The sequence below is a fragment of the Gymnoscopelus braueri genome (genome assembly GCF_963280865.1).
Source record: "Gymnoscopelus braueri genome assembly, chromosome: 14".
In the NCBI taxonomy this organism is placed as follows: Eukaryota; Metazoa; Chordata; class Actinopteri; order Myctophiformes; family Myctophidae; genus Gymnoscopelus; species Gymnoscopelus braueri.
In genome coordinates, this window is record NC_137619.1 from 18,597,373 (window position 1) to 18,622,372 (window position 25,000).

At 43.2% G+C, this 25,000-nt stretch overlaps 1 protein-coding gene across 2 annotated transcripts in view; it reads right to left on the reverse strand.

Annotated features, from left to right (window-relative positions):
- Positions 1 to 25,000, reverse strand: part of plekhh2 (pleckstrin homology domain containing, family H (with MyTH4 domain) member 2) — a 47,821-nt gene that overhangs the window by 3,374 nt on the left and 19,447 nt on the right. For both annotated transcript variants that reach the window (XM_080450042.1, XM_080450041.1), the window contains exons 3-24: positions 22,665 to 22,727; positions 21,529 to 21,678; positions 21,052 to 21,135; positions 20,576 to 20,657; positions 20,000 to 20,191; positions 18,806 to 19,725; positions 18,041 to 18,116; positions 17,511 to 17,605; positions 14,482 to 14,644; positions 9,452 to 9,588; positions 8,892 to 9,005; positions 8,445 to 8,531; positions 7,555 to 7,713; positions 7,013 to 7,093; positions 5,314 to 5,493; positions 4,908 to 5,016; positions 4,410 to 4,522; positions 3,465 to 3,644; positions 1,682 to 1,779; positions 1,108 to 1,285; positions 540 to 695; positions 53 to 150 (exon numbers count right to left, since the gene is read on the reverse strand). In XM_080450042.1, coding sequence (XP_080306168.1) covers positions 53 to 150; positions 540 to 695; positions 1,108 to 1,285; positions 1,682 to 1,779; positions 3,465 to 3,644; positions 4,410 to 4,522; positions 4,908 to 5,016; positions 5,314 to 5,493; positions 7,013 to 7,093; positions 7,555 to 7,713; positions 8,445 to 8,531; positions 8,892 to 9,005; positions 9,452 to 9,588; positions 14,482 to 14,644; positions 17,511 to 17,605; positions 18,041 to 18,116; positions 18,806 to 19,725; positions 20,000 to 20,191; positions 20,576 to 20,657; positions 21,052 to 21,135; positions 21,529 to 21,678; positions 22,665 to 22,727 — 3,515 coding nt within the window. The remainder of the gene's footprint in view (positions 1 to 52; positions 151 to 539; positions 696 to 1,107; positions 1,286 to 1,681; positions 1,780 to 3,464; positions 3,645 to 4,409; positions 4,523 to 4,907; positions 5,017 to 5,313; positions 5,494 to 7,012; positions 7,094 to 7,554; positions 7,714 to 8,444; positions 8,532 to 8,891; positions 9,006 to 9,451; positions 9,589 to 14,481; positions 14,645 to 17,510; positions 17,606 to 18,040; positions 18,117 to 18,805; positions 19,726 to 19,999; positions 20,192 to 20,575; positions 20,658 to 21,051; positions 21,136 to 21,528; positions 21,679 to 22,664; positions 22,728 to 25,000) is intronic.

The window sequence follows — 25,000 nt, forward strand, 5'->3', positions numbered from 1 at the left end:
CGTGTGTCAGTGTGGGGTGACTGTTCATTTAACCAGGGGCTCCTCCCTCTACCTGTTCTTGTAGGTGAGTCGGACGGTCCTCGTATGTTCAGACTTGCCCGTCTGTTGTTCCTTAGAAGCTTGCTCCCACTTGGAAATGATGTCACAGATCTGTGTGGAGGATACACGCAAACAAAACAAGGAAGTAGTGTTCAGCATTCACTGCTGCAGGGATTTCATAAAACAGAGAAAGCTTCATGTACGTAAGTGCATGTGCTGAGAGTTAGTTTAACTCTGCGAGTGTACTAATGTAACGAAATGGAACCGTTTAATGGTCCATTTGGTTACATCTGTACACTACTGTATCAGAGTTACAAATGGATAAATTAGCATTGACGATGTTACTGTGTGTGTGTGTGTGTGTGTGTGTGTGTGTGTGTGTGTGTGTGTGTGTGTGTGTGTGTGTGTGTGTGTGTGTGTGTGTGTGTGTGTGTGTGTGTGTGTGTGTGTGTTTGTTTGAGGGTTTGAGGGACATGACATCATCAATCAAGCCGCAGTACCTTGATGCGTCCTTGCAGGCAGTGTTCCAGATCACGTCCAGTTGGGTCATCTGTGTACAAACTGAACCCTGATTGGCCAGTTTTCCTTATGCCGGTGTCCTGGTTCAGACGACACTGGAACTCCTCCACTGTGGTGGAGGCATCGAAGCTCACCACCTATGGACAGAGAAGCAATAATCAGTACAACTATTCTTAATCGCTGTGGTCAGCAATACATTGTGCATGTGTGTGTGTGTGTGTGTGTGTGTGTGTGTGTGTGTGTGTGTGTGTGTGTGTGTGTGCGCGCTCGCGCGTGTGCGTGTGTGTGTGTGTGTGTGTGTGTGTGTGTGTGTGTGTGTGTGTGTGTGTGTGTGTGTGTGTGTGTGTGTGTGTGTGTGTGTGTGTGTGTGTGTGTGCGTGCGTGCGTGTGCGTGAGTTCCAAAAACCCAATGATACAAGGACCAAAACAGGACAGTACATCATTTCACATAAATACACGTAAGATAAACAGTAAATAACCTGTGTTAATTTAGCCATTGGTAACTCTGAGAGTTGCAGAAATGACAGTGTACTGTACTGTATTAATGACCTGATAGGTGTTATTGAGGAAGTGCACAGGCACACTGAATGGCAGAGAGTGGTGGCAGGGGTTCCTCAGCAGAATAGACAGGATCTCCATACGCGATGGCCTGGCCTGGCGCTCCCCTTTCTGCTGGGTCCTCTCCAGCGAGCGCTGGCAGTAGATGGCATACTTCCCCACCTCTGTCCTGATGGCAGCGAGGAGAGCCATGACACACAGGTCAATCATGTCACGTCATGTTAAAGATGATTCACTCGCAACTATGCGAGTGTACAAATGTACACGTTTACATATTCTCATATTTTACATTTGTAAATGTAAAATATGAGATAATTCATGTCCGTAGTCAACTGTTAACCTATGTGCAATGGCTGTTACAGACACAGAGACATGGACAGAAGTGACTGCAATACCTCTGTGCTAGCATTAGACTAATAAAATACGTTTCACATAACGAGGTCTTAGGCATCATTACCGTATCAAATAATATGAGTAAATAGAAATGAACGAAACAATATCATGATATTACAACATAATAATAAAACAATATGAATGCCAAAGTCAGGGCTTCCTCTATGCTCACCTGGAGTCTCCGTGTTTTTTGAGGTGGCCCTGCAGCAGCCATAAAAAAGGATGCTGGGGGAGGAACAGCCCCACACACAAGGCCAGGAACTGCCAGCCCTACAGATCAGGACATAAAACACACTGCTGATTAACTTCTGTGTTGACAGTACAAGTAATACCTATATACAAATGTTAATTAGTATATAAAGTTGCAATGATTTGCAATGTGCAATGATTTCTAGCTGTAACTCATCAACTTAACCATACTCTTATTTCTATGTTTATATATGAGAGACCAGCTATGCGCTATGCGGACTCTATGAAGGACAAATCCTGGTGCAGCGGCATTATCATTTATTATTATGAGTTTAGAGAGGAGCCATAGAGTAAAAGATCAATTTGTTTTGTGCTTATCAGGTAAATAAGGGCTAATTTATTTGCCAGACACACTTGATTAAGCCGTAGAACTATCTCAATGTGCTGCGACATTGCTTGTTCATTAGATTCCATTAGGAGGGGCTGCTATGTCTATATTAATAAATATAATAAATGTGTTCCCTTTAGTTGTTGGATATTTGCCAAGTACATTTGCACACCCTCTGCATTTACCCATCCTAATTATTAGGAGCAGAGGGAGAGGCAGTATTATTTGTTGTCTATGATTATGAATTAAGTCACATTTATTTTGCAACATTTATTTTGTAACAGCCTTTTATTTATATCCATTATGCGATGTACTGTACATTATTTCATGTCAACTCATTGGCCAATATAAGATACATTTCTGTAGCTACCCCAGGTTAACCTACCCCCCTACACCCCCCCCCCCTATTTCTTTTTCTTCTCTTGTACATTTTTTTCACTCTTCTCTGTATAGTAGTGTGTATATCTGTCTGTCTCTTATATGTCATCATGATTTGTGTGCATGGGGATCTCATCTTAAACAAGCTCAGTGCTTAATGAGTCTCCCAGTTTAGTAGACCTCGTATTGTGAATTTGTACTTCCATGTACTGATGTTCTCATGTCTTACTAAATAAAGTACATCAATCAATCAATCAATCAAGCTGTCTTTGCCTGCAGCCTGCAGTCTATAATGCTGTTCTGTATTTTGCAGCGTAACAGTTAATAAGAATGCTTGTTAAGAATTCTTGTTTGATACAGTTCAGCACCTAATTATTGCCTTTTGATTGCTGTTCTTTTGATTGATTGATGGATTGATTGATTGATTGGTTGAATACTTTATTAGTCAAAAAGGTAAACAGCACAGGGGCACACTTGGGGTAAAAAGATCGTGGGGACTTTTTTCCATTGTGGTCCTAGTTTGTGATCAACAAGGAGACTCAATTAGTGTTTGAAGTTCCAATTCATAATTTTTGTTGATGTTTAATAGTAAATAATAATATGGCAGTCCCTGGCCTATTTTAATGGAATACAATTCTACTTACAATCATCACAGACTTTTTTTTTGCACCCTGGGAAGTAACGGTGTAACAGTCCAGTTCAATGTCAAATGTGTTATTTGGCATTGAATGAGATGTTTTCTAAATTATAACAACACAATAATAAACATTATTTTTCAGTGCACAAAATTTTAGTAAATTCTAATTGGTGTTGGGGCGGTAAGGGACCTGTATATTGGATAGGGGGCGCTGGGCCAAAACAGGTTGTTTCAGGGTTCATATTTAATCTGTATATACCAACAGTATAACTGTAAATAAACTACTCATGCTCAAATGAAACTCCATGCAATGCCAAGCCATAACACGTAGTAGTGCTGCCACCTAGGGGTGGAAGTGTGTACCTGCAGGGGCCCAGGCTGACCTTGGGGCTGCCTCTTGCGGGTCTGTTTAATGAGCTGGCAGAAGAACTCGTTCTGGAGCTCGGGGTGGGTCAGACACACCTGCAAGGCACTCTGGGCCAGGGACACATGGTAGTCGATAGCCGGAGCATCGATGGCCACGTTTATGAAGAGCTGACATGTCTGCAGAGAGAGATGATGACAGACGGGACAGAGATGAATGTTAAGAGACATGTTAATGGAATAGTTCTTTCATGTCTGAACTGAATTAGGATAGATTAACACATTGACTGCCAGAGTTTATTCATAATGTACTCACTCACCCCTTGCCAGCAATTTGCGTTTTATAACCCTTTTCAACCGATCACAGAATTGTTGATCGTTTGTTGATCGTTTATCTGGCTGTGTTTATAAACACACACGACAGATAGAGACGCACTGAAACAGTTAAGTTTTCTCTCTGTGTCACCATTTTCTTCTTCTCCGCTTCCCAAATAGGCTGTAAACGTCATATCCGGTGGCTGTAGACGTATTTCCGCCCCACTTCCGTGGAGCGGAAATGCTTAGCTTAGCATCGGATCGGATTTCAGATCGTTGGTATACACAACGACGATAACTTTTCGTCGTCCAGAGTAAAGAAATATACAAGCGGGTCTCTCCTTTCGTTTTTTATACCGTGTGAAAAACCGTGTTTTGCCCTATTTTGGCATAAAAATCGAATTGTTCAAGCTAAAACCGGAAACCGGAAACGGAAATCGCTGATTTTGCTTCCGGGTGAGGCGGAGGTAAGTGGAAAGCGAAACTGATCTTGGAATGTATAGAAAACAGCGCGATCGTCTATTAAACCACAATTAAACAATAGAACGCAGATCTGCGTTCTGGCCTCTTCTGGCAGCCCACGGTTTTATTTAATAGAATGTGCCAATGTGTTAAATTGAATTAAGACACCTTGAAGAGTTTAACAGCCTCTGTCTGCAGGGCCTGTGAGGGCAATGTGGTGAGAGGGGATGACAGAGCATCTTTACTGAAGCACAACACTGGATGCCTCCAGATCTGAGAGTCTGAGAGAGAGAGAGAGAGAGAGAGAGAGAGAGAGAGAGAGAGAGAGAGAGAGAGAGAGAGAGAGAGAGAGAGAGTACATTTACTTAATATTTAAGCAAATTTTGTTTTTGTTGTTGTTAGTATTACATGTTACATGTATTACTGCTCTGACAACATGAGAGATGATGAGACAAGTCAATAAAGACTTTTGAAATTAGTCAAATAGAAAGACAGACAGACAGACAGACAGACAGACAGACAGACAGACAGACAGACAGACAGACAGACAGACAGACAGACAGACAGACAGACAGACAGACAGACAGACAGACAGACAGACAGACAGGCAGACAGGCAGACAGACACAGAGGGGGTATGTCTCTCCATGGATACAGTGATACTCACTTGGCTCCCCATCCAGTTGAAACAGTTTCCCCACCAGTTGTTCAAACTCTGTACCAACTTTTCCCAATGTGGTGCCAGCTGCCACAGCTAGATGGTACAGCCAGGACTCCTACAGACCCATCAGGATGGGTGCGATGGGAGGATAAATAAAAAACTCACAAAATCAGGAACTTGTGGGTCCATTTGGTTACATTTGGTCACACCCTCTGAGTTAAATGAACCAGTCTAGTCTTAGTGAAACGGATCTGAGTTGCAACAGTACTTGGCTTTTTTCCCATCAAATCTACACCAAAGTATGGATCTATATGTGTGCATCGTGGCATAATCGACTGTAGGTTGAAATGGTTGAATCCCATTATTAAAGGTGTGCTGTTAGGGTCTTGATATCATATGTTTGCCCACTGACCTTTTCGTGACGTGATTCTATGAGCAGGTAGGTGGGGCCTTGTTCCTGCGGGTGGATGGCGATGGTGAAGGACGTGGACTGTAAGCTTTGCCCACATGCTTTCAAGTCCTCGTCTGAGTCACGTGACCTGTCCACCTCCTCCACCCGTGCCTCCCACAGCTTGATCTGACCCAGCGGGAACTGCACAGTAAAACACAGAGTGTCACTTTAACGCTGAGGATGTACAAATGGACTCTCAAGGTACAGTCAGACATTAAGCGTCAGAGTAGCACATCTAAACGTTATCTTACGGGGCTGTGAGCAGTGCCAACAAATTGCCGGTTTTCTGGATGTGCAGTTCGTTTGACTAGTGAGTTTGGAGTGAGGACAGAGACATGCACGCACGCAACATGAAAATATATGCACTCATAAAAAAACATTATGCATGCTCAATATGAAAACATTTTGATGCACCATGACAAATGAACTGGCACTTCCTGCCATCCAACGCAACTGTTTGACCGTGCCTCGAAGGTTACAAATGGATAAATGAACGCAGAGGATTTTACTGTGTGGGTGCGAATACACATAGCAGGACAAACAAATATATTACATACAGATACACACAAACATTCAGGCACATGCACTTGTGCATGCGCACGTGCATGAATGCAAGCTAGCACGTTTTGCCGTTTTTATAACAATGCAGTCACATATTGTCCTGTATACGTTTTATGACAGTGAAATAAAGTGAGGTTTATCCTGATGAGTTTTGCAGAATTCACAAGATGAGTAAAGGTAAAAAAATGGACTGTCTATTGTGATTATGGGTCTTTATTGGTGTGATGTTGTAATCCGTGCGTCACTATGGATTATGGGAAATATGTAATTATGTCACGGTCGAATGAGAAAATTCCCTTCTGTGGTCAGTTGGTGTATCAGACCAGGTCATGTGGGCTACCTGGGAGGCATGACTGACATCATGGGAAAGTGCTAATAAAGTGAATTGAAGGCAGCTGGTCGACCGGTTAGTGGCAAACGAAACCACAGGATGTGTTTGAGGCTGCTGGATTGAGAATTACATACAGAGTCAGACCCTTTTCCCGTTCCATGGAATAAACATGCGTGTGACTAGAGACGTCCCAGCTAGTCTGGGATTGTCCCAGTTGGGTGTCCCCAAGTCCCGACAAATATATGTGACTAAAATAACCCGGGTTTTCACCACAATAACAATAATAACAGTTGTTTTCAGTGCTTACATTTATCATGTTTATCCGTTTATCATGATGTTCTGTTCTGTTGGAAGGTGTAGTAGTCATTAGGTGTGCTTAAAGTGAAAATAATTGTCCCCCATCCTGATGAAAATGCCTATGGTGCACAGATGTGTGCGTGCATGAATGTGCATGACTGACTTCATTTAATTATCTCGGTTTTGGTTTGAATATCATGGTAAAATAAGCGCGACGAACGCCTGAGCTTAGGTGTTAGGTATTTTGCCCACTTATACATTCGATGTATAATTATCTGTATCTGATGTGCTAACTAAATGAGCTCTGACTGTGTTCACCACCGAGGGCAATATTTAGCCAAAAGCCTAGAAATGACTACTGATTGAGCAGATAATAATTCACTGGGTAATTTGGCCGTGACAACTGGCAAACCACATTCAATTAATGACCGTTAAGAATTCAAAGATATTTGGAGTGCTGCTTTATATTACCTTGTCCTCTTGGCTGCGGAAGTAGTACAGAGTTTTACCGATTAGGGCACACCACACTCTCTTAGAGTAGCCATGCTTCACCTGGTAAAGAGACAAAATACATTTCAAATGAATTAATATGCCTGAAATACAAGCTCACAACATGTCACGCAACGTATTGAGCTTGTAAATTTGTAGCTATTTTATATAACTAAGGATATAAATCAGTATTAAATGTTCAGCATCAGGTGGTGTCTGTGGGTTAGAGATAGGGTTGCCAACTACCTGAAATTCAAATCCGAACACCCGGCTGGGAGTCCCTTATTTCCAAGAAAAATAAGGGATGCCGAGAAAAAAGATAAAATCTCACTGTAGATACATTTTAACAACATGTATTATAGTATATGTATGTGAGCTGTTTGAACTTGTAAGATCATGTGTGTCATTGATTGACCCCAAAAAATAAGGAACCATTTGTGTCCCTTCAGTTCAATAAGGGATACGTCTTTTAGTTTCAAAATAAGGGACGATTCCGTATTTCAAGGGACGGTTGGCAACCCAACCTTGATGAGCAGTCCTTTCATGGCCGGACGGATGTCAGGCTGGGTGAAGAGAGGGCTGGCGGCCTTGACCCTCAGAACGCTCTGTAGGACCCTCAACCACTCCTCCAGCAGGTTGGGAGAGTCTGCCTTCAGGTAGTACACCCGCTTCCCTGTCACTATCTACACACACACACACACACACACACACACACACACACACACACACACACACACACACACACACACACACACACACACACACACACACACACACACGCACACACACACACACACACACACACACACACACACACAATATGAAGTCTTGTTTTGAAATGAAGTGCGGGTATTTTGAAGTGAAGTGCTGGTGTTTCTCTGCAAAGCCCAAAACTTGTTTTACAGAAATCATTTAGTTCATGAAATCAATTATTATACTACTCTACATACATTGTACACAGCGCTATAGTGTTGCTCTCTACCAAGTTTTTGGTTAAACTATCGGATGATACGCAGGGATCCAATGACAAGACAAGACAAGACATATTTTATATCTATCTGGCACCAGGGGTGAGGGAACATATTGCTGAAAATGTTTTAGAATTCCACCTCCAGCCATTTCATGGGTAAATATTGCATTTGAATGATTGAATATTTGCATTTCACAATGTTATCTATCCAGCTTGGAAAAGTAAGTGTTATCTGCATCATTGCAATACCTGAAGACATAATTATGACTCCATTCTCTAAAATGGTACACTTTTGTAAAAAGGGGGAGATACTCATGGAGCATATGGCCTGCAGTAATATTCAACACTGATTAACTGTTTTGTCTATGGTGTCACATTGTTTTAACAGAGCTTACTTAATTGAGGAACCATTTTATTTTCCTTCTCTCAAGCAGGAATCAATACCTGGAGAACTTGTTTGCCGTCTCCACGGGTGATGCTGCTAGTGGCGTTGACCTCTATCTGCCCCTGAGGTCTTCTGATGACGTCACTCTAGAGACCAGATCAAAGGGACAGAGTTACTTTTTAGTTTTAGTGAGCAGGCAAAGACATACCAGCGGAGGTGGAAAAAGTACTAGTATATTTTTACTTAAGTAAAAGTATCAATACTGCAATATATAAATACTCTGTTACAAGTAAAAGTCTGGAATTCAAAATGTACTAGTCAAAATTGTTCTTTGACAATACAGCATTATGTTGAGTCATCATTTTAAACAATATGATAAAGACAAATTGATGACACATACAGCATTACAGCATTATGTTGAGTCATCATTTTAAACAATATGAAAACAAGAAATTGATGATACATACAACAGCAGTGAAATTGAAAAAACAATGAAATAAACACACTGGTGACTTATAGTAGAGCAGCTCTCCATCTTTAAGGACAAACCAGCGTCTCTTCCAGGTTTTCTTCCAGGTCTTCACCATCTTCAGCAAGTAGCCAGACTTTTCCATTGGTTCCTACATCATGCGATAGGTATGACAGGTGAATAGTGAATACGTAGCTATTTAGCCTGATTTATACAGCTACAGCCATGTACAGTACAGGTTTTGTGGAGAAGAGATCCAGTAGAACTAAGATAAGTAATTTTATGTTTGGTTGCGCTCGGGTGTTGCGCTCTGAAAATAGCAGATCTACAAGTGTGAGCTAGTAGATCGGCTATTTTCAACAACCACTAACAATCAACAACATCAACATCAACTGTAGATTTAGTCGACTAAAATCTTATGATATTTAGTCGACTAAAACTAGACTAAAACTTTTCAGATGACTAGAATATGACTAAAAACTAAATGAAATTTTATTCAAAAGACTATGACTAAAACGAAATAAAAATTTGCTGTCAAAATCAACACTACTACCATCTTAGTTTAGTTGTGTACTGACTGAGTGAAGGCATCCTTACACTCTTGCCGTTGTCGCTGTTTAAGGAGCAGGTCTTGGGGAGTTTCTGTTCAGGTTCAGAACACTCGGTGTCGGTGGAGTAGGCATCAGGAGGAATGGCGTAGTCACTCTCTGATGTCATTGAAGACATGGACACAGCTGCCAGCGAGAGGGATACAAAAGAGTGGTTAGGATTGAAGTCATTGCACATATGATGTTAAAATAAAGGGATTTTAGGTTACATTAAAAGGTTAATAAGCTAAAAATGTGTTTATCCATGGAGGGGTTTCGAAATCAATCTATTCATCCACAAGCGTGTGAAATCTGTCTTCAGCAGAAGCCAAAGGCCAAATACTAAGTCTTGATCTTTGTAAATGGCTGTTTAATGTTTCACACCCTCTTGCTACTTTAATCAGCGACATATGTCGCTCGTGCATGCACGCTAGGGTGCATCAAAATGCAATGCAACATTTTTTATCTCAAAATATAAAACTGTTAGGTGTTGCATTTTGTTCCAATGGCTATACAAATGATTTGTGCAACGTTTGGGGGAAATTCACTCAGATTTAGAGGTGCAACGCAGCATGTCAAATTTTGCCAAAAAGTGCCATTTTGGGTGCTTTTTGAACTCCCATTTCTTGATAACATAACATGGCAAGTTCTCAAAAATACAGCAAATAGTTATTGAGAAGATGTTTTTGAAAAGAGCAAAATGTGTTTATTTAAGAAGAAACATTGACATTTTCATTGAATATCACTGAAAAACATTCTAACAAAAACAAAAAAAACACTGTGTTCAGCTTGCGCTTGCAGCAGCGAAGATTGGGCTGTTCACAGTGGTCATGCTCAACTGCCTGCAGATTCTGCAGATGTTGCTCACTCTTGGCTGCTGCCACAAAGTCTGTTGTGAGTTTGACTCCACGCTCGGCACAGTCATTCACAATGTTGATGGCACGCACATTCACCACACCTGCCTGGAATGATGCACTGGTAGCCCAATCCTCTACATTGAGTGAGAGAAATTCTGGATCGATGTGCAGCTGGTGCATACCGAACCAGCAGTCTGGATTGGCGAGGTCGGCCAACCTGGTGGTCGGCGAGAGGACTGGAAGCTTTGGCTTGCCAAAACCAGTGCCAAAGCGCTGCTTTGGGGCTTGCATGGGAAGATCATTTAGCTTGTGCTCCAAGATGGCATCCACAAGTGCACGACGCAGCTGGCACCTTGGTGCTGAAGAGTGCCAGGGGCAGCATCTCACCGGTCAGGTACCTGAGGTGCCTCTTCAGCGCTTTCATGGCTGATGTTGCAATGCCCTCGTCAACAGACTTGTAGGTTGTGGTAGAGTTTGAGGTCATTCTATGCGGCATCTACGGCTATGTCACAGGTCAGCCACCATGTTGCGTAGATGTGCATAATGAAGTTGGCAAACACCCGAATCTTCAGCACCTACTGCCATGTGGTGATGGTGCCCTGGGGAAGCAAGGCGATATGCTGCTCCATCAAAGCCAGCTTGAGAGTGTAGAGGAGCTTGGCCATCCAGCACGCCTTGTGCAGAGCTCCCGACCGTTGAAAGTATACTGCAGTCTGTGCTGCATCATCTGCACCCAGATAGACAAGACACAGCTGCACAAACTTGTGGTAGTCGCCTCGCTTGTAGTCTATCACTGCTGCAGTACACACAGCAAGTTCAGCACGTAACTTGCCCAGGAACTGTTGTTCGGCATTGGCAGTAATGTAGCGGGACAATGGGCCACTGTAATTGTGCGGCAGGCCGGCAGCAAGTTCCAGTTGTCCTGCAGACGCCTAAACAAAGTAACCTCTGGTGAGCGTAACGTCTCCACCTTGAGATCAGTGAAAATGTGGCTGAGGAGCACCTCACCAATGTGATGCCGGCACCCGGACCAGAGCAGTGGTGTCAAATACCATGTTGATAACCTGGTCGTCACAGCACTTGACGTCCTTCGTCCTACTCAACCCCGCCCAACACTCCCTGCTGGCAGTTGCCACACCAGCCCATAGGAGTACTTGCATTGACAAATATCACCCTCCGTGCCTGGCTTCCCTCCCCCAAACACAGGCCAATATTGTGACACTCGACAAAGCCGGCTGCACCACGGTGGATTCGAACCCATAACCTCCGCATTGGTGTGCAGAAACTTTACTACTGTGCCACCCGAGCGCCTATCTGGGGTCATTTGATCAAGATGTATCACTCAGATTCCATTCTAATTGACTATAACTCTGCCTTCTGACGTTTGCACCCCCTTGGTTGGCAACCCGTGACTGCTCTCTAGTCTAGTTTATCTTTTCCATTTTTTTACCAGCTCGCTAGAGAGCTGTTCAAGGAACAGGCTAAGGATTGTGCATTTCCTTCAAAATGGCGGCGTGCCCTTCATTTCTTATATACAGCCTACCCGGCAAAAGGGGTGTGGCTTTAAACAGCGCTAAAAAAGCCCAGGCCGCCATCCAGTGGCCAAATAAACGAACTACAGATTTTAAAGTTAAAACAAATTCATTAATAACAATGAAATGTGTGATGTCTCTTAAACAGTGTTTAAAGGATAATTATGTTATTTAATACTGCAGTTTTTATTGTTTAGCTTGGCACGAGCTGGTATAAATTATTTTTTCATGTTAGAACTTAATTTCATACTGAAAGACAATTGAGGTTTGACTGGGCTGAAACTTTATCTCAGTAAATGACTCCATATTTGGGCATGGCTGACATCATAGTGACAACATAATGATGACATGAGCTTTGAATCAGCTCAGCTTAAAACCAGACTGCACAGTGTGTATGACACACATGGAGAGAGACCTAGAGGAAGCCTTCAGCACCTACAAGAGGAGCTATTAGCGGAGATCCATACACCTCATATTCAGCTGGTAATTGCCCTGTAACCAATCCTGGATAGTAAGGTCACACATCATTAGTTACATTCTTGGACCATTGCAGCCCATGCATAGCAGCAGCTTAACGATGAACCCACTGTTCCTGACAACAAGCCAGCAGCAAGGAAACTCAGAAGAAGAAAGACCTTACAGTAGTCAACAGTCTACCAAGACTTTAACGCAATCGGAAGTAAAGAGGCATTATCTGACTGACACAGTAAAGAAAACTCACATATGTAAACAGTGTGACAAGAGTTTCAGTCAGTTAGGTAGCCTGAAGACACACCAGCGTATCCACACTGGAGATAAACCTTTCCACTGTATACTGTGTGACAAGAGTTTCAGTCATTTAGGTAACCTGAAGACACACCAGCGTATCCACACTGGAGATAAACCTTTCCACTGTAAACTGTGTGACAAGAGTTTCAGTCATTTAGGTAACCTGAAGACACACCAGCTTATCCACACTGGAGATAAACCTTTCCACTGTAAACTGTGTGACAAGAGTTTCAGTCAGTTAGGTAGCCTGAAGACACACCAGCGTATCCACACTGGAGAAAAACCTTTCCACTGTAAACAATGTAACAACAGTTTCACTGAGTTAGATAGTTTGAACAAACACCAGCGTATCCACACTGGAGAAAAACCTTTCCACTGTAAACTGTGTGCCAAGAGTTTCAGTCAGTTAGGTAACCTGAAGAAACACCAGCTTATCCACACTGGAGAAAAACCTTTCCACTGTAAACTGTGTGACAAGAGTTTCAGTCAGTCAGGTAACCTGAAGAAACACCAGCATATCCACACTAGAGAAAAACCTTAGACTAACCGTAGACAGACAGAAACGGAGATCTCCATATATGGGCACAAAGGGACACAGAGTCAGCCAGACGAGTACAACGGGTGCTCTGACAAAGTTCCCTACACTATGACTCAGACATAAAGAAGTGCTGTTGTAGAGAATTATGTCGGACATGGTTATTATTCAAAAATAGTAGTCAGTGGTGTCAATACCATGTTGATAACCTGGTCGTCACAGCACCAGTCCTGCAGTAGCTTGTATGTCAGCCGGGCGATGATCTCTCTGCACGCCTCGTCTTTCCTCTTTGTATATGCTGGCACACCAAGCAGTTTGAGCTGCTCCGCATCTCCAACCACCACTGTCAAACGCTCCTCCAACTGGCGCACATTTCTGAACATCAGTGTCAACTTGCTCTCCCAGTGCAGGGTGCACATAGGAGATGGTGTCCACTGCTTGTGGTGGTTCTTTATTGACAGCCTCCAGCACTTGGCGGCGTGATCGATCTGCTGTCGCGTAGGATGCTGAAATATTTGCACAATTACCGCTCTTAACAACTCTGAACTTGCGTGCGAAGGCAGCCTGCTGCATCGGTGTGATCTTCAACAGAGTAGCCAGTGACACGAGACTCGGCCGGCTGAGGATGTAGGGTGGAATGCAGGCTGTGGTGCCAGTCTTCTGTTTCGCTATGCTCATCACTTTCGCTCTCCAACATCGCCATTCTGGACTTCACTGTCATTTCCTGCTGCTCCTTGGTAAAGCGTGCCTGCCGGGCAGCTCCCAAAACATCAACACAAAGAATGGAGAGTAGATTACCTCAATTGTCTTCAGGTGGAGTCTTTTTGCCTCACAGCATTGTGCTTCGTTAGCATTAGAATTGTCCTTGATTTTCTCAGGTTAGCGTGGCTACCAAATAAACATTATGTTGAATGTTGAAATGAAAGTTGTAGCTGGAAGTGCATTATGCACAATGTGTTGGTGATGGCAGTAATATTAAATTAGATTTTTTTTTATTATAAATAAACAAAAGGTAGAAACATGCATAGTATGCTGGTTACCCCCTTTTGCCATAAAAGCTGATGGCTGTTGCACCTCTAAATCACCTCGTATTGCAAAAATATTTTGCATATGTTGTAACATGTTGTAACATGCATTGGAACACTTTTATCACATTAACAGATCAGCAGGTTAAATTTGTATTTTTTGATGCACCCTAATGCACGCACGAACCATAGATCTACTATCCTCCAATCACAAGTTTACAACTGGTATAAAGCAACTCCAGCCTGTGCCAGGGATTGCACCAGCAACCTTTGCAGTGAGCCAACCCACTGGCCAGTTCTTAACCATTTGAACCCTGGAGTACCTCTCTTCAGGGAGCGGGGGCTGCCAGGGGTGCTGTCCTTGCGGCAGCTGGAGCCAGAGGTGTTGGAGCTGCAGAAGGATCCCTCCTCCTCCCCTGAACTGGAGGACTCCTCTGAGCTGGAGGACTCCTCAGAGAACGGACTGCTGCTCAACAACGTGGCTTTCTGCAGGGGGTCAAAGGAGCACACACACACACACACACACACACACACACACGCACACGCACACGCACACACACACACACGCACACGCAATGACACATTTAGATGCACAGTGAAATCCTCCGTGATTATTTAACTCTCATCAACACTGAGGATTTTATATAGATTTTTAGTTTTTGGGCTTTTCACCTTTATTTCGATAGGACACTGGAGAGAGAGAGACAGGAAACAGGGAGAGAGTCAGGGAGTGACATGCAGCAAATCCACCGCCGGTCTCAGGAATCGAACCAGGACACGCTGTCAGGCATCAAAGCCTATGTGGTACACGCCTTAAAGGGATAGTTCACCCTCAAAATGACTTTTTTTCTATCGATTAGTCACTCCATGGCATCGCATTGGCCCTAAGCCAATAATTTCATGACCGGCAGCGGTTCCGGTAGGAGACACAAAGAGTCTCCTTTGTGCCTACCGGTCCGCTGGTCATCAAATTATTGGCTTAGGAATGCGACAAAAATCGATAGAATCGATGTGACTGATCGATAGAAAAAAATATATTCTTTTGGCTGAACTATCCCTTTAACGACTTGGCCATCGGTGCCCCCAGCACTGAGGATTTTACTGTGTGCACACAGACCGACGCTGAAGTTTCCCTTGTCCCCCTCCCCCGCTACTTCAATTGCCTCTCTATGTTTATTTATGTTTTAAGTCTTTTTTTTGCTTTAATTTGATAGGAGTGTAGAGAGAAACAGGAAACTGAGCGCAGAGCAGGCGAAGGACATGCAACTTGTACACTACAGTATGTGTATGTAACCTTTATTTAACCAGGAGAGTCACATTGAGGTATGAAACCTCTTTTTCAAATGGGACCTGACCAGAGCAGTGCAACAAATTACAAAACCATAACAAAGAGTGCAACAAATTCAACAAAATAAAAGAACGATAAAATACAACTATACAACTAAATTTAAAAACATGAGCAAGACATAGACAGCCTATGGTCGCTGTCGGGTGGAAACCTTGTATGTCCAAAACTGGAGAAAAAAAAACTAATGGAACCAATGGATGCAATGTAGTTATTATTTACCCAGACACAGAATAAGCACTTTCACTTGTAAAAAAAAACATAGTAAAAAGTGCTGATCTAAAAGCTCACAGCACGTCGCGGTGAGCTCGTAGTTCGACATAACAAGTTGAGATCTACAGATACAAGATTTCTGCCCGACAGCGACGATATCCATTATCCACAGACACATGTCTGCCACCGGAATTGAACCGGGGGCGTTGTGATTTACTGCATGTGGTTGACACACCATCCAGTCCCTCTATGTTTATCTTTGTGTGTGCAGTGGTGGAAGAAGTGCTTGGAGATTTATTCCTTATATAAAAGTGGCTATACCACAATGTCTAAATACTCTGTTACAAGTAAAATCCTGTATTTAAAAAAAAATGTATTGGCCTCAAAATATACTTACAACACTAAACATAAAAGTACTCATTAAGCAGAAAGGAAATTCTCAGTCATATTATTGGGTTGTAATTAGTAATTCATTAACCCATTAAAACCGGTAAAGCAACAGTGTCATTTTAGATTTTAGCGTTGGCTATTAAAAAAATAGCAGATCTACAAGCTCACAGTGACATCTGCTATTATTTTTTTAATGTTTGAAAAATCTATAAAGTGTATTAGAATGTTTGATTTTTTTTTAATTTGTCTACACAAATCATCTCTTCTGGGGGGTACCCTGGCACAAAACATTTTCCGATCGGGGTCTGCGGCAAAATACATTGATAAATAGAATTTCATCTTTTATTTTTATCATTTGTATGTTTGGAGTGTTATAAAATAATTGATATATTCAAATTCATATAGATCTTATTTGAGTTTTCCAATAGTGTAACTCTGTGTCAGTATGACCTTAAACCTAAACTGTGTTTATCAACATGAGATGAGATCATATTATTGCAGCCTTATGCTTTCCAGGTGCCTGGTACGGAAAGATAAGGTCAGATCACAGGGCCCCTTTCTCTCTATAATGAGGTATCAAGCTCTTTCTCTCCCTCCCTTGAGGGGAGTGACTTACTGACTGTATGTGAACTGTTGCTTTACTCTGTATGGCTCAGAATGCATTCTCTGAATAAACCAATTTATTGAACTCTGTATTCTCTCCTCATATTTGGTTCCGCGTCACAGTAACTTTAACTGAGTATTTCAGAGTCAAAATGTTCCTAGCTATCATACATTCTGGGGGTCTTTGGCACGAAAAAGCGTGAGAACTACTGATTTAGAAGGCATTTGTAGAATCAGCCTCAGGTCTTGATGGGTTAAATGTGTTCATCACTTTAATGCTGCAGCTGGTAAAGTTGTGGCTGATTTTAAATACTGTATGTGCTGCTGGTTAGCTTAACCTATAAAACAATGCAAAATCATTTATCAGTAAATGTATGTTCTGTTATAATAATCTAGTAACTGGTAGTGGAGTAAAAAAAATATATATATACAAAAAATACATTATTTGCCTCTGAGATTTAGTGGAGTAGAAGTATAAGGTATCAAAAAAGGAAAGTCTCAAGTAAAAGTAAACAGTACAGCACTTGAGAAAATGTACTTAGTTAAAGTATTTTCCATCACTGTGTTATAATACTGGCTTTTAATTATGTTACACCCCACATCCCCTGGTACAACTTGGTGGTCACAGTGTGTGTGTGTGTGTGTGTGTGTGTGTGTGTGTGTGTGTGTGTGTGTGTGTGTGTGTGTGTGTGTGTGTGTGTGTGTGTGTGTGTGTGTGTGTGTGTGTGTGTGTGTGTGTGTGTGTGTGTGTGTGTGTGTGTGTGTGTGTGTGTGTGTGTGTGTGTGTGTGTGCATACTCACCCCCTTGAGGGTAGTGTAAACAGGTGTGGTCATATTCTTATAGATGAGGGATGTATAGAGAACAAAGGCGGGGTAGGAGGACTGAAGGGAAGGGTCTGCAACATAAATGACAGATCAGTTATCCAATCCAACGTTCCTGTAGCTGAATCAGAATCAGAATCATCTTTATTGTGTGTGTGTGTGTGTGTGTGTGTGTGTGTGTGTGTGTGTGTGTGTGTGTGTGTGTGTGTGTGTGTGTGTGTGTGTGTGTGTGTGTGTGTCTGTGTTATTGGGTGAAACTAGTTTTTGTGCAAGCTCCATCGTTTTACATATTTACACATAGCATATCCATCCGAACATTATGTACATGAGGTATTAGAAATAAGGTGCATGAGCATAGCAGCTGTACTGTTCATAACATAGACATTAGTGCACACTGCACAAGTATAGAGTATGAGTGCGTTGTACATGAGATTATGGTGCAGAAACTCAGCCAATAGGACATTGCATGCAACAAAGTATATCAAGCCCTTAAAAGTCCTTGTCTATACCTTTGCTAGCAGGGTCTGTGCAGGACGTCTCCGACAGCCTGATCCCTGACTTAGCCACAGCATAGATACGACTTTCCTGTAAAGTACATTAGAGATCATCAAGGCACTGATAAACGTGACAAAAGCGCTAATTAGTATCTCGTTTATCTCTATGTTTTTGTGGCATTTTATTGATGTACTGTATATTCACACTTTTTTAAATAATTGTCTGTAAATAAACAAAAAAAAAGGAAAAAAATCACACCCAGTGTGAAGTGGGCGGTGTGGTCACAGTGGTCATCACAGTGATGGAAGTTCACTTAAAGAAAAGTAATATTGTGGTGCTATTTATTAACAATAAACAATAAATAAACAATGGTTGGTCCACAATGGGTGATTCACTTTTTTTTTAAGTGCATGGTCCTATTTATAGGGCTATGCACATGTGTCATGTGTTTCACTAGCCAATCACAGTCCTGAATAGAGTCAGCCAATAAAGTCAGCCAATCATATTACAGCTAGCATTGAATGTGTAGGGGTTAGGGGTGTACAATGGTGGCCAATCACGGTGCAGGGTTAGGGGGGTACAATGGTGGCCAATGATTTGCATTGAAAGTGTAGGGGTTAGGGGTGTAGGGGTTAGGGTTGTAGGGGGGTACAATGGTGGCCAATCACAGTGCAGCAAATGTCGATGTCCAAACCTCACATATAGGGGCGGTTGCACCGCCCAAATATAGGGGCGGTTGCACCACCCAAAAACATAAAAATAAGCTTCAATTTCCTCACCCAGGAGGGGAATCTGTGTAGAGGAGGAGTAGGGGGCTTGCTGCCTGGTGCTGAGCTGGCAGAGTCTGGACTTTCGGGGGTCTCCTCAGGGCCGTGCCCGGCGGACAAGCCCAGTGAAAATGACATGGCGGTCGATGCTTTTGAGGTTGGGACCCGCAGGGGCGCGTTCCTGCCCGTCTCCATGCTGATGTCCAGCTCCTGGTCCAGGTCGGTCTCCTGGGGCCGGAGGGGCCGCAGCATGCTGAGGGCGTTGCGGGTGCGTCCGTGGGTCACCTCCGTGCTGATGGGTGGCTGGCTCAGGTGTTTCTTGGCCAGGGCCACGCTCATTACTCCAAACCCGGCCGGATTCCTCAGCCGGGGCTGCTTGGGGGAGGCGGGGGTGTCCCGGGGGTCCTGCGGAGGGTTGGGCCGCTTGGGGGTGAGGGCCGGGCTGGGGGTGGTGGGCTCACTGGAGGAAGAGGACGAGTCTAGTCTCTGAGACTGGAAACGTTTGTTGAGCTCCTCCGAGGAGCGGTCCTCCGACTCCTTGGTCCCCTGGGCCTCGGTGGCCTTGTCCCCGCTCGGCCCTTCGTCTTCGTTGGACCCGGCCAGGCTGAAGCGCGGGCGCTCCGTGCGCTGCAGGTCGTCGTCGAACAGGGAGCTGCTGTCGTCGGAGGCCGTCAGGTAGGTCTCGCTGCCGGGGCGGCTGTACTGGAGCGCGCCGCACACGCCCCCTCCGCCGTCGCACGACCCGGCTCCGCCTCCCTCTCCCTCTGACGCCGCGCTGGATAGGACGGAGGACACGCAGCGAGACTCGGGTCCGCACGCGTTCTCGCCAACGCTTTCGGACGCACTGTCGTCCTCCAGGGGGGACGACTCTGAAGGTCTCTGGATGACAATGTCCGGTCCCGAGGTCACGTCCGGCTGCTTACTGCACCTCTCTGTGGACAGTGGACACCAACAACAGGAACGTTTTACTGTGCACACTTCAAACACACAAGTGAGCTCACACTCTCCTTTGGGACACATGGCATTCAGAAATTACTATGTTACATTAAGATGAATGGGTAACATTTCTTACTGTAAAAAGTGTCAATGATAGCAACTCCAACTGCGAAGTTATGATTATCCTTACACTTACATACTCTGCTCAGAGTTAAATTAACACTCAGGTCCGGTTCACCCATGGGTGCCTTCCGAGGGGATGTTTCTTACCAGTTTTGTCTCCATCCTCTGTGTCTACCTCAGACTGGGTGCTGAGGGTCCTCTGGGAGGGCTCCGGTCCTGTCAGGACCTGGGGGCTCTTCCCCCTCACCTGGAAACAGCCAAAGGTGAGGCTGCTGAGGCGCTGGGCCTCCCCTGGCCTGGCTGGGGGTCCCCCTACAACCCCACGCTTCTGCTCCAATGCTGAGAGGGACAACATATCGTTGCTGTCAGGTGGAACCTTGTATGTCCAAAACTGTAACTAACCACCCTCCTAATTGGGCTCAAAAACATCTTGCCTGGATTATATGTTGTTGTTGTTGTTGTTATGTATTGTTATTGTGAGCACAGTCTGTGCATGAGCATGTCACACCAACATTTCGCTGCTTGTACTTGTACAGTATGAGTGAATAACAAATATGGTGCTTTGAATCTTTGAATCTCATCTACAACTCCCCACCCCAACAATATTCAGCAAACCCTGCTTCACGTAACAGTTCATTTACTGAACATTTCCTCCATCATTTCTGATCTGATCTGCAGTCCAATGGAGATGAATGCAGGTAGATAACAGGACTGGACCCTTACCCTGCACTTGTTTCTGCAGTTCTACAATCTCAGCTTCCTGTTTTTTGTTGGTTTCTCTCAAGGACGCGTTCTCCACCTCAAACTGAGAGAATGACATCAAATGAACAGGTAATACCCATCAAAGAGTGTATCACATTTTAACAGCTGAGTGGTGATTTGATCATTTTGCTTATTATTAGACACATTATAAAACAAATACTGGTGTTCAGAAGTCAATATTTACTCTTTTTATTTTCATTCACTCACAAATTGAGTAAGGGTCATTTTGTTTGCCTGGAAAGTACCAGGGCCATAATGAAAATATCTAATCACATACAGTACATGATATAAGCATTTCTGAAGGAAGGAAGGAAGGAAGGAAGGAAGGAAGGAAGGAAGGAAGGAAGGTAGGAAGGAAGGAAGGAAGGAAGGAAGGAAGGAAGGAAGGAAGGAAGGAAGGAAGGAAAGCAGGATTGGGTACCCTGTATGAATCTAACCTCAGAGAGTTTGAGCATCACCCATTCCTTGATCTTAGCAGCCTTCTCCTCCACTGTCTTGGCATCCTGGATTCTGATCTGTTTCTGGGAAACCACATGGTAATGATATGTTCATATCTCACTCATATAATTGATAGTTATCATGCATTCATATAATCATTCATATGATTAGAGGTGTGTTAGATTCGTGGTTCTCAAAGTGGGGTCTGGGGACTCCCTACGGGGCCCCTTGAGAGGGCTCCAGGAGGTCCCCATCTCAATGATTCAAAGTTAGGATCCGAATGGACCCTTATGGGTCTGTAACTCCGACAGTGTACAAATGGAACCAAATGGACCCTTCATTTGTACACTGTCAGAGTTAAATGAAGACGGAGGATTTAACAGTATCAATTGGGATCCCAGAGACAAAACAATTTAACAACTGGGGGTCCTTGAAATGAAAATAAGTTTGAGAAACATAAGATCATGGAGGTGTACCTGCTCCTCTATCTGCTGTTCCAGCAGGGAGATGGCCTCGTCCTTCTCCTGGACCAGCGTCTGCAGGTCCTGACAGCGACGAAACAAACCCACCTCGTTCTCTTCAGACGCACAGTCTGGAGCCTTCAGCTTCTCCTCCATCCACTGGACCTGCAAACAATCAGACCTGATTCATCACTCACTGACTTAGTGAGTTAGTCACTAACTGTCACTAAGTGACTGAGTTAGTCACTAACTCAGTCACTCACTCACCGACTAGCTCGTTCACTCACTGACTAACTTCTTCACTCACTGACTATCTCATTCATTCACTCACTGACTAGTTCATTCACTCACTGGACTAACTCCTTCACTCACTGACTAACTCATTCTCTCACTCACTGACTAGTTCATTCACTCACTCACTGACTAGTTCATTCATTCACTCACTCACTCACTCACTCACTCACTCACTCACTCACTGGACTAACTCCTTCACTCACCGGCTAGCTCATTGACTCACTCACTCACTGACTAGCTCATTCACTCACATACACACAAGTGATGTAATGTATCATTCACTCACTCACTCACTCACTCACTCACTCACTCACTCACTCACTCACTCACTCACTCACTCACTCACTCACTCACTCACTCACTCACTCACTCACTCACTCACTCACTCACTCACTCACTCACTCACTCACGTCACTCACTGACTGACTGACTGACTGACTGACTAGTTCACTCACTCACTCACTCACTCACCCACTAACTAACTAACTAACTAATTAACTATCTATCTAACTAACTAACTAACTAACTCACTCACTCACTGACTAGCTCATTCACTCACTGACTAGCTCATTCACTCACAGACTAGCTCATTCACTCACTGACTAGCTCATTCACTCACAGACTAGCTCATTCACTCACTGACTAGTTCATTCACTCACTGACTAGCTCATTCACTCACTGACTAGCTCATTTACTCACTGACTAGTTAATTCACTTACTGACTAACTATCTCATTCACTCACTGACTTGTTCACTCACTCACTGACTGACTAGCTCACTCACTCACTCACTGACTAACTATCTCATTCACTCACATACACACAAGTGATGTAATGTATCAGTGATATGTATCCTACCTGCTGGTGAGCTGTAAAGGCTCGTTTCTCTGCATCGATCACCTGAGCCTCCAGCTGCTGAATCTGGGAGAGAACACACATCCGATAATTACTAATATGTCATCCTTACACACATACTCACTCACACGTGCACACGTGTACAGTATATGTACGCACACACATGTCCAAAATCATTCCTTTTTTATTATTATTTAAAAAAAACACGTGAGCTTGTAGATCGGCTATTTTAGCTACTAACCTGAAAGGCTAGCCCAGACTATTATTTTACCCCCTTGTGTTTTTCATTAATTATGTTGTTTACATCATAATTATTTTAGTAAAGCATTACTAAGAAAACTAAAATGTGTTTACATTTTTACATCAGAATTGATATATTTTGGGTTAGACCAGATATCTCGTCAAGTTTATACCTCCTCCTGTTTTTTATAAATAACGTAGTAGGGTAGTTAATTTACAAGAAAAAAAAACATAAAAAGTTGAAAAATGGAGATATGAGGTTTCTGCCCGATGGCAATGCTATAACAGGCCAGTCCCCCCTCTCCTCTGACCTGAAAGGAACCATTTATTTCTCTAGAATGTTGACAGAGCCTCTGTGGTGACGTATATCAACCCCATTTCAACCCAAATCCACATCCAACACAAACAAATATGTCTTTGAGAATGCTGCACACTCTACAGACTAACGTAGTGGAAGACAATCACGCAACTTTGATCTGGTTTATTTTTATTTATTTTCCTGTCTTACAATTAAAAATCCATCCACAGAGCTCGTTTGAGTTCTACATTGTGGTTACACGGTACAATCCTCAATGTTAAGTTATCCACTTACAACAAATTGACCAATTTTGGTCCCAAATTTTGAAGGATTTTGAAAAGCTTTTGCCTATAACGACATGACCGAAATAGGGACGCCAGTTTGAAGGTGGTTCAATTATTCAAGATTTAAATATTTTTTTTGTATTGGTACATCTTACAGTACAGTAACATTTGATGTCTCACAGGTGTAATAGCCCAAAATATACCCCTGGCCAAATTATACCGGGGTTAAAGTGGGCTAGCCTGTTTTATACCCTGGATTATATTCTGGGCTATACAATAGGCTGGTCCAAGAATAGTCCCCTAGCCCAGACTATACTTCCTTGTGTTTTTCATTAATTATGTTGTTTACATCATAATAATATAATAATAAATATTTTAGTAATGCATGATTAAGAAAAAAAAATTTTCCCTTTTACATCAGAATGTATATATTCTGGGTTAGACAAGATATCTCTCCTGTCCAGTTTATACATGTTTTTCATAAATAAGGTAATTTGGGTGACCAATATACTGAATTTAGTCAACAAAGCTATCTGTGCAATTAATGGAAAACAAGTTTAATATGAACTAGAAAAAGTGCTCCTCGGAGCACAGGTCTCCGCCAGGTCAGGTACGTTATTGTGGCCTCCTGGTGGCGCTATAATAGGCCAATGTGAAAAGGGTGCCATTTATTCTTAGGTCGTTCACGGTAATCGGACACTGCATTCATGATTTGAGGCATTTTGTTCCAAAAATGTGTTTTGCTAAATTAGACCTGCTGGTGGCGCTATAGCAGGCCAATGTGCAAAAGGGTGTCATTTCTTCCTTGGCCTAGTGGGATTGTGTTTGTGAAATTTCACGGAAATCACAAGCTGTGTTCATGATTTGAGGCATTTTGTTCAAAACGGACCAATCCTGCAAATTTTGGATGCAAACCTTAGCCAATGAGGATGGAATATGGGAAATCGGACAGATCTGTGTTGATCACATGACTATAGAGATACTGTGTACCGATTTTCATGACGTTTGGATAAAATCTGTAGGAGTAATGTAAAGAAATTTGTTTTGCACAAATCGGCCTCCAGGTGGCGCTATAACAGGCCCATGTGAAAAGCAGAGGTTCTGAATTGGCATCCAGGGAGTGTGTGTGCACAGTTTCGCAGCGACCGGGCCAACGGTGCCAGAGATTAGCTGCTAACACACGGACAGGACACACGGACACACACACGGACACACACACGGACACACACACGGACGGACGGACGGACGGAGGGTAAAACATACTCTCTCACCATGCCTTTCGTTTCGGCCTGGCGGAGACAATAAAGGTAGGGTACGTGATTTTCTTTGGTTAAAATAAGTGTTAAATAGCTCTATATTCTGATAGTACTCATTGCTATAGATAGAGTGTTTGTTCAGTAACAGGCGTCTTCATCTCTCTCCAGCTCTTTATTAAACAGAAAATGCATTTTCAGGTCAGGATACCAATTTTCAGGATAGAGAACTCAGTCAGGAATCAGGATACAGATTAAACAAGT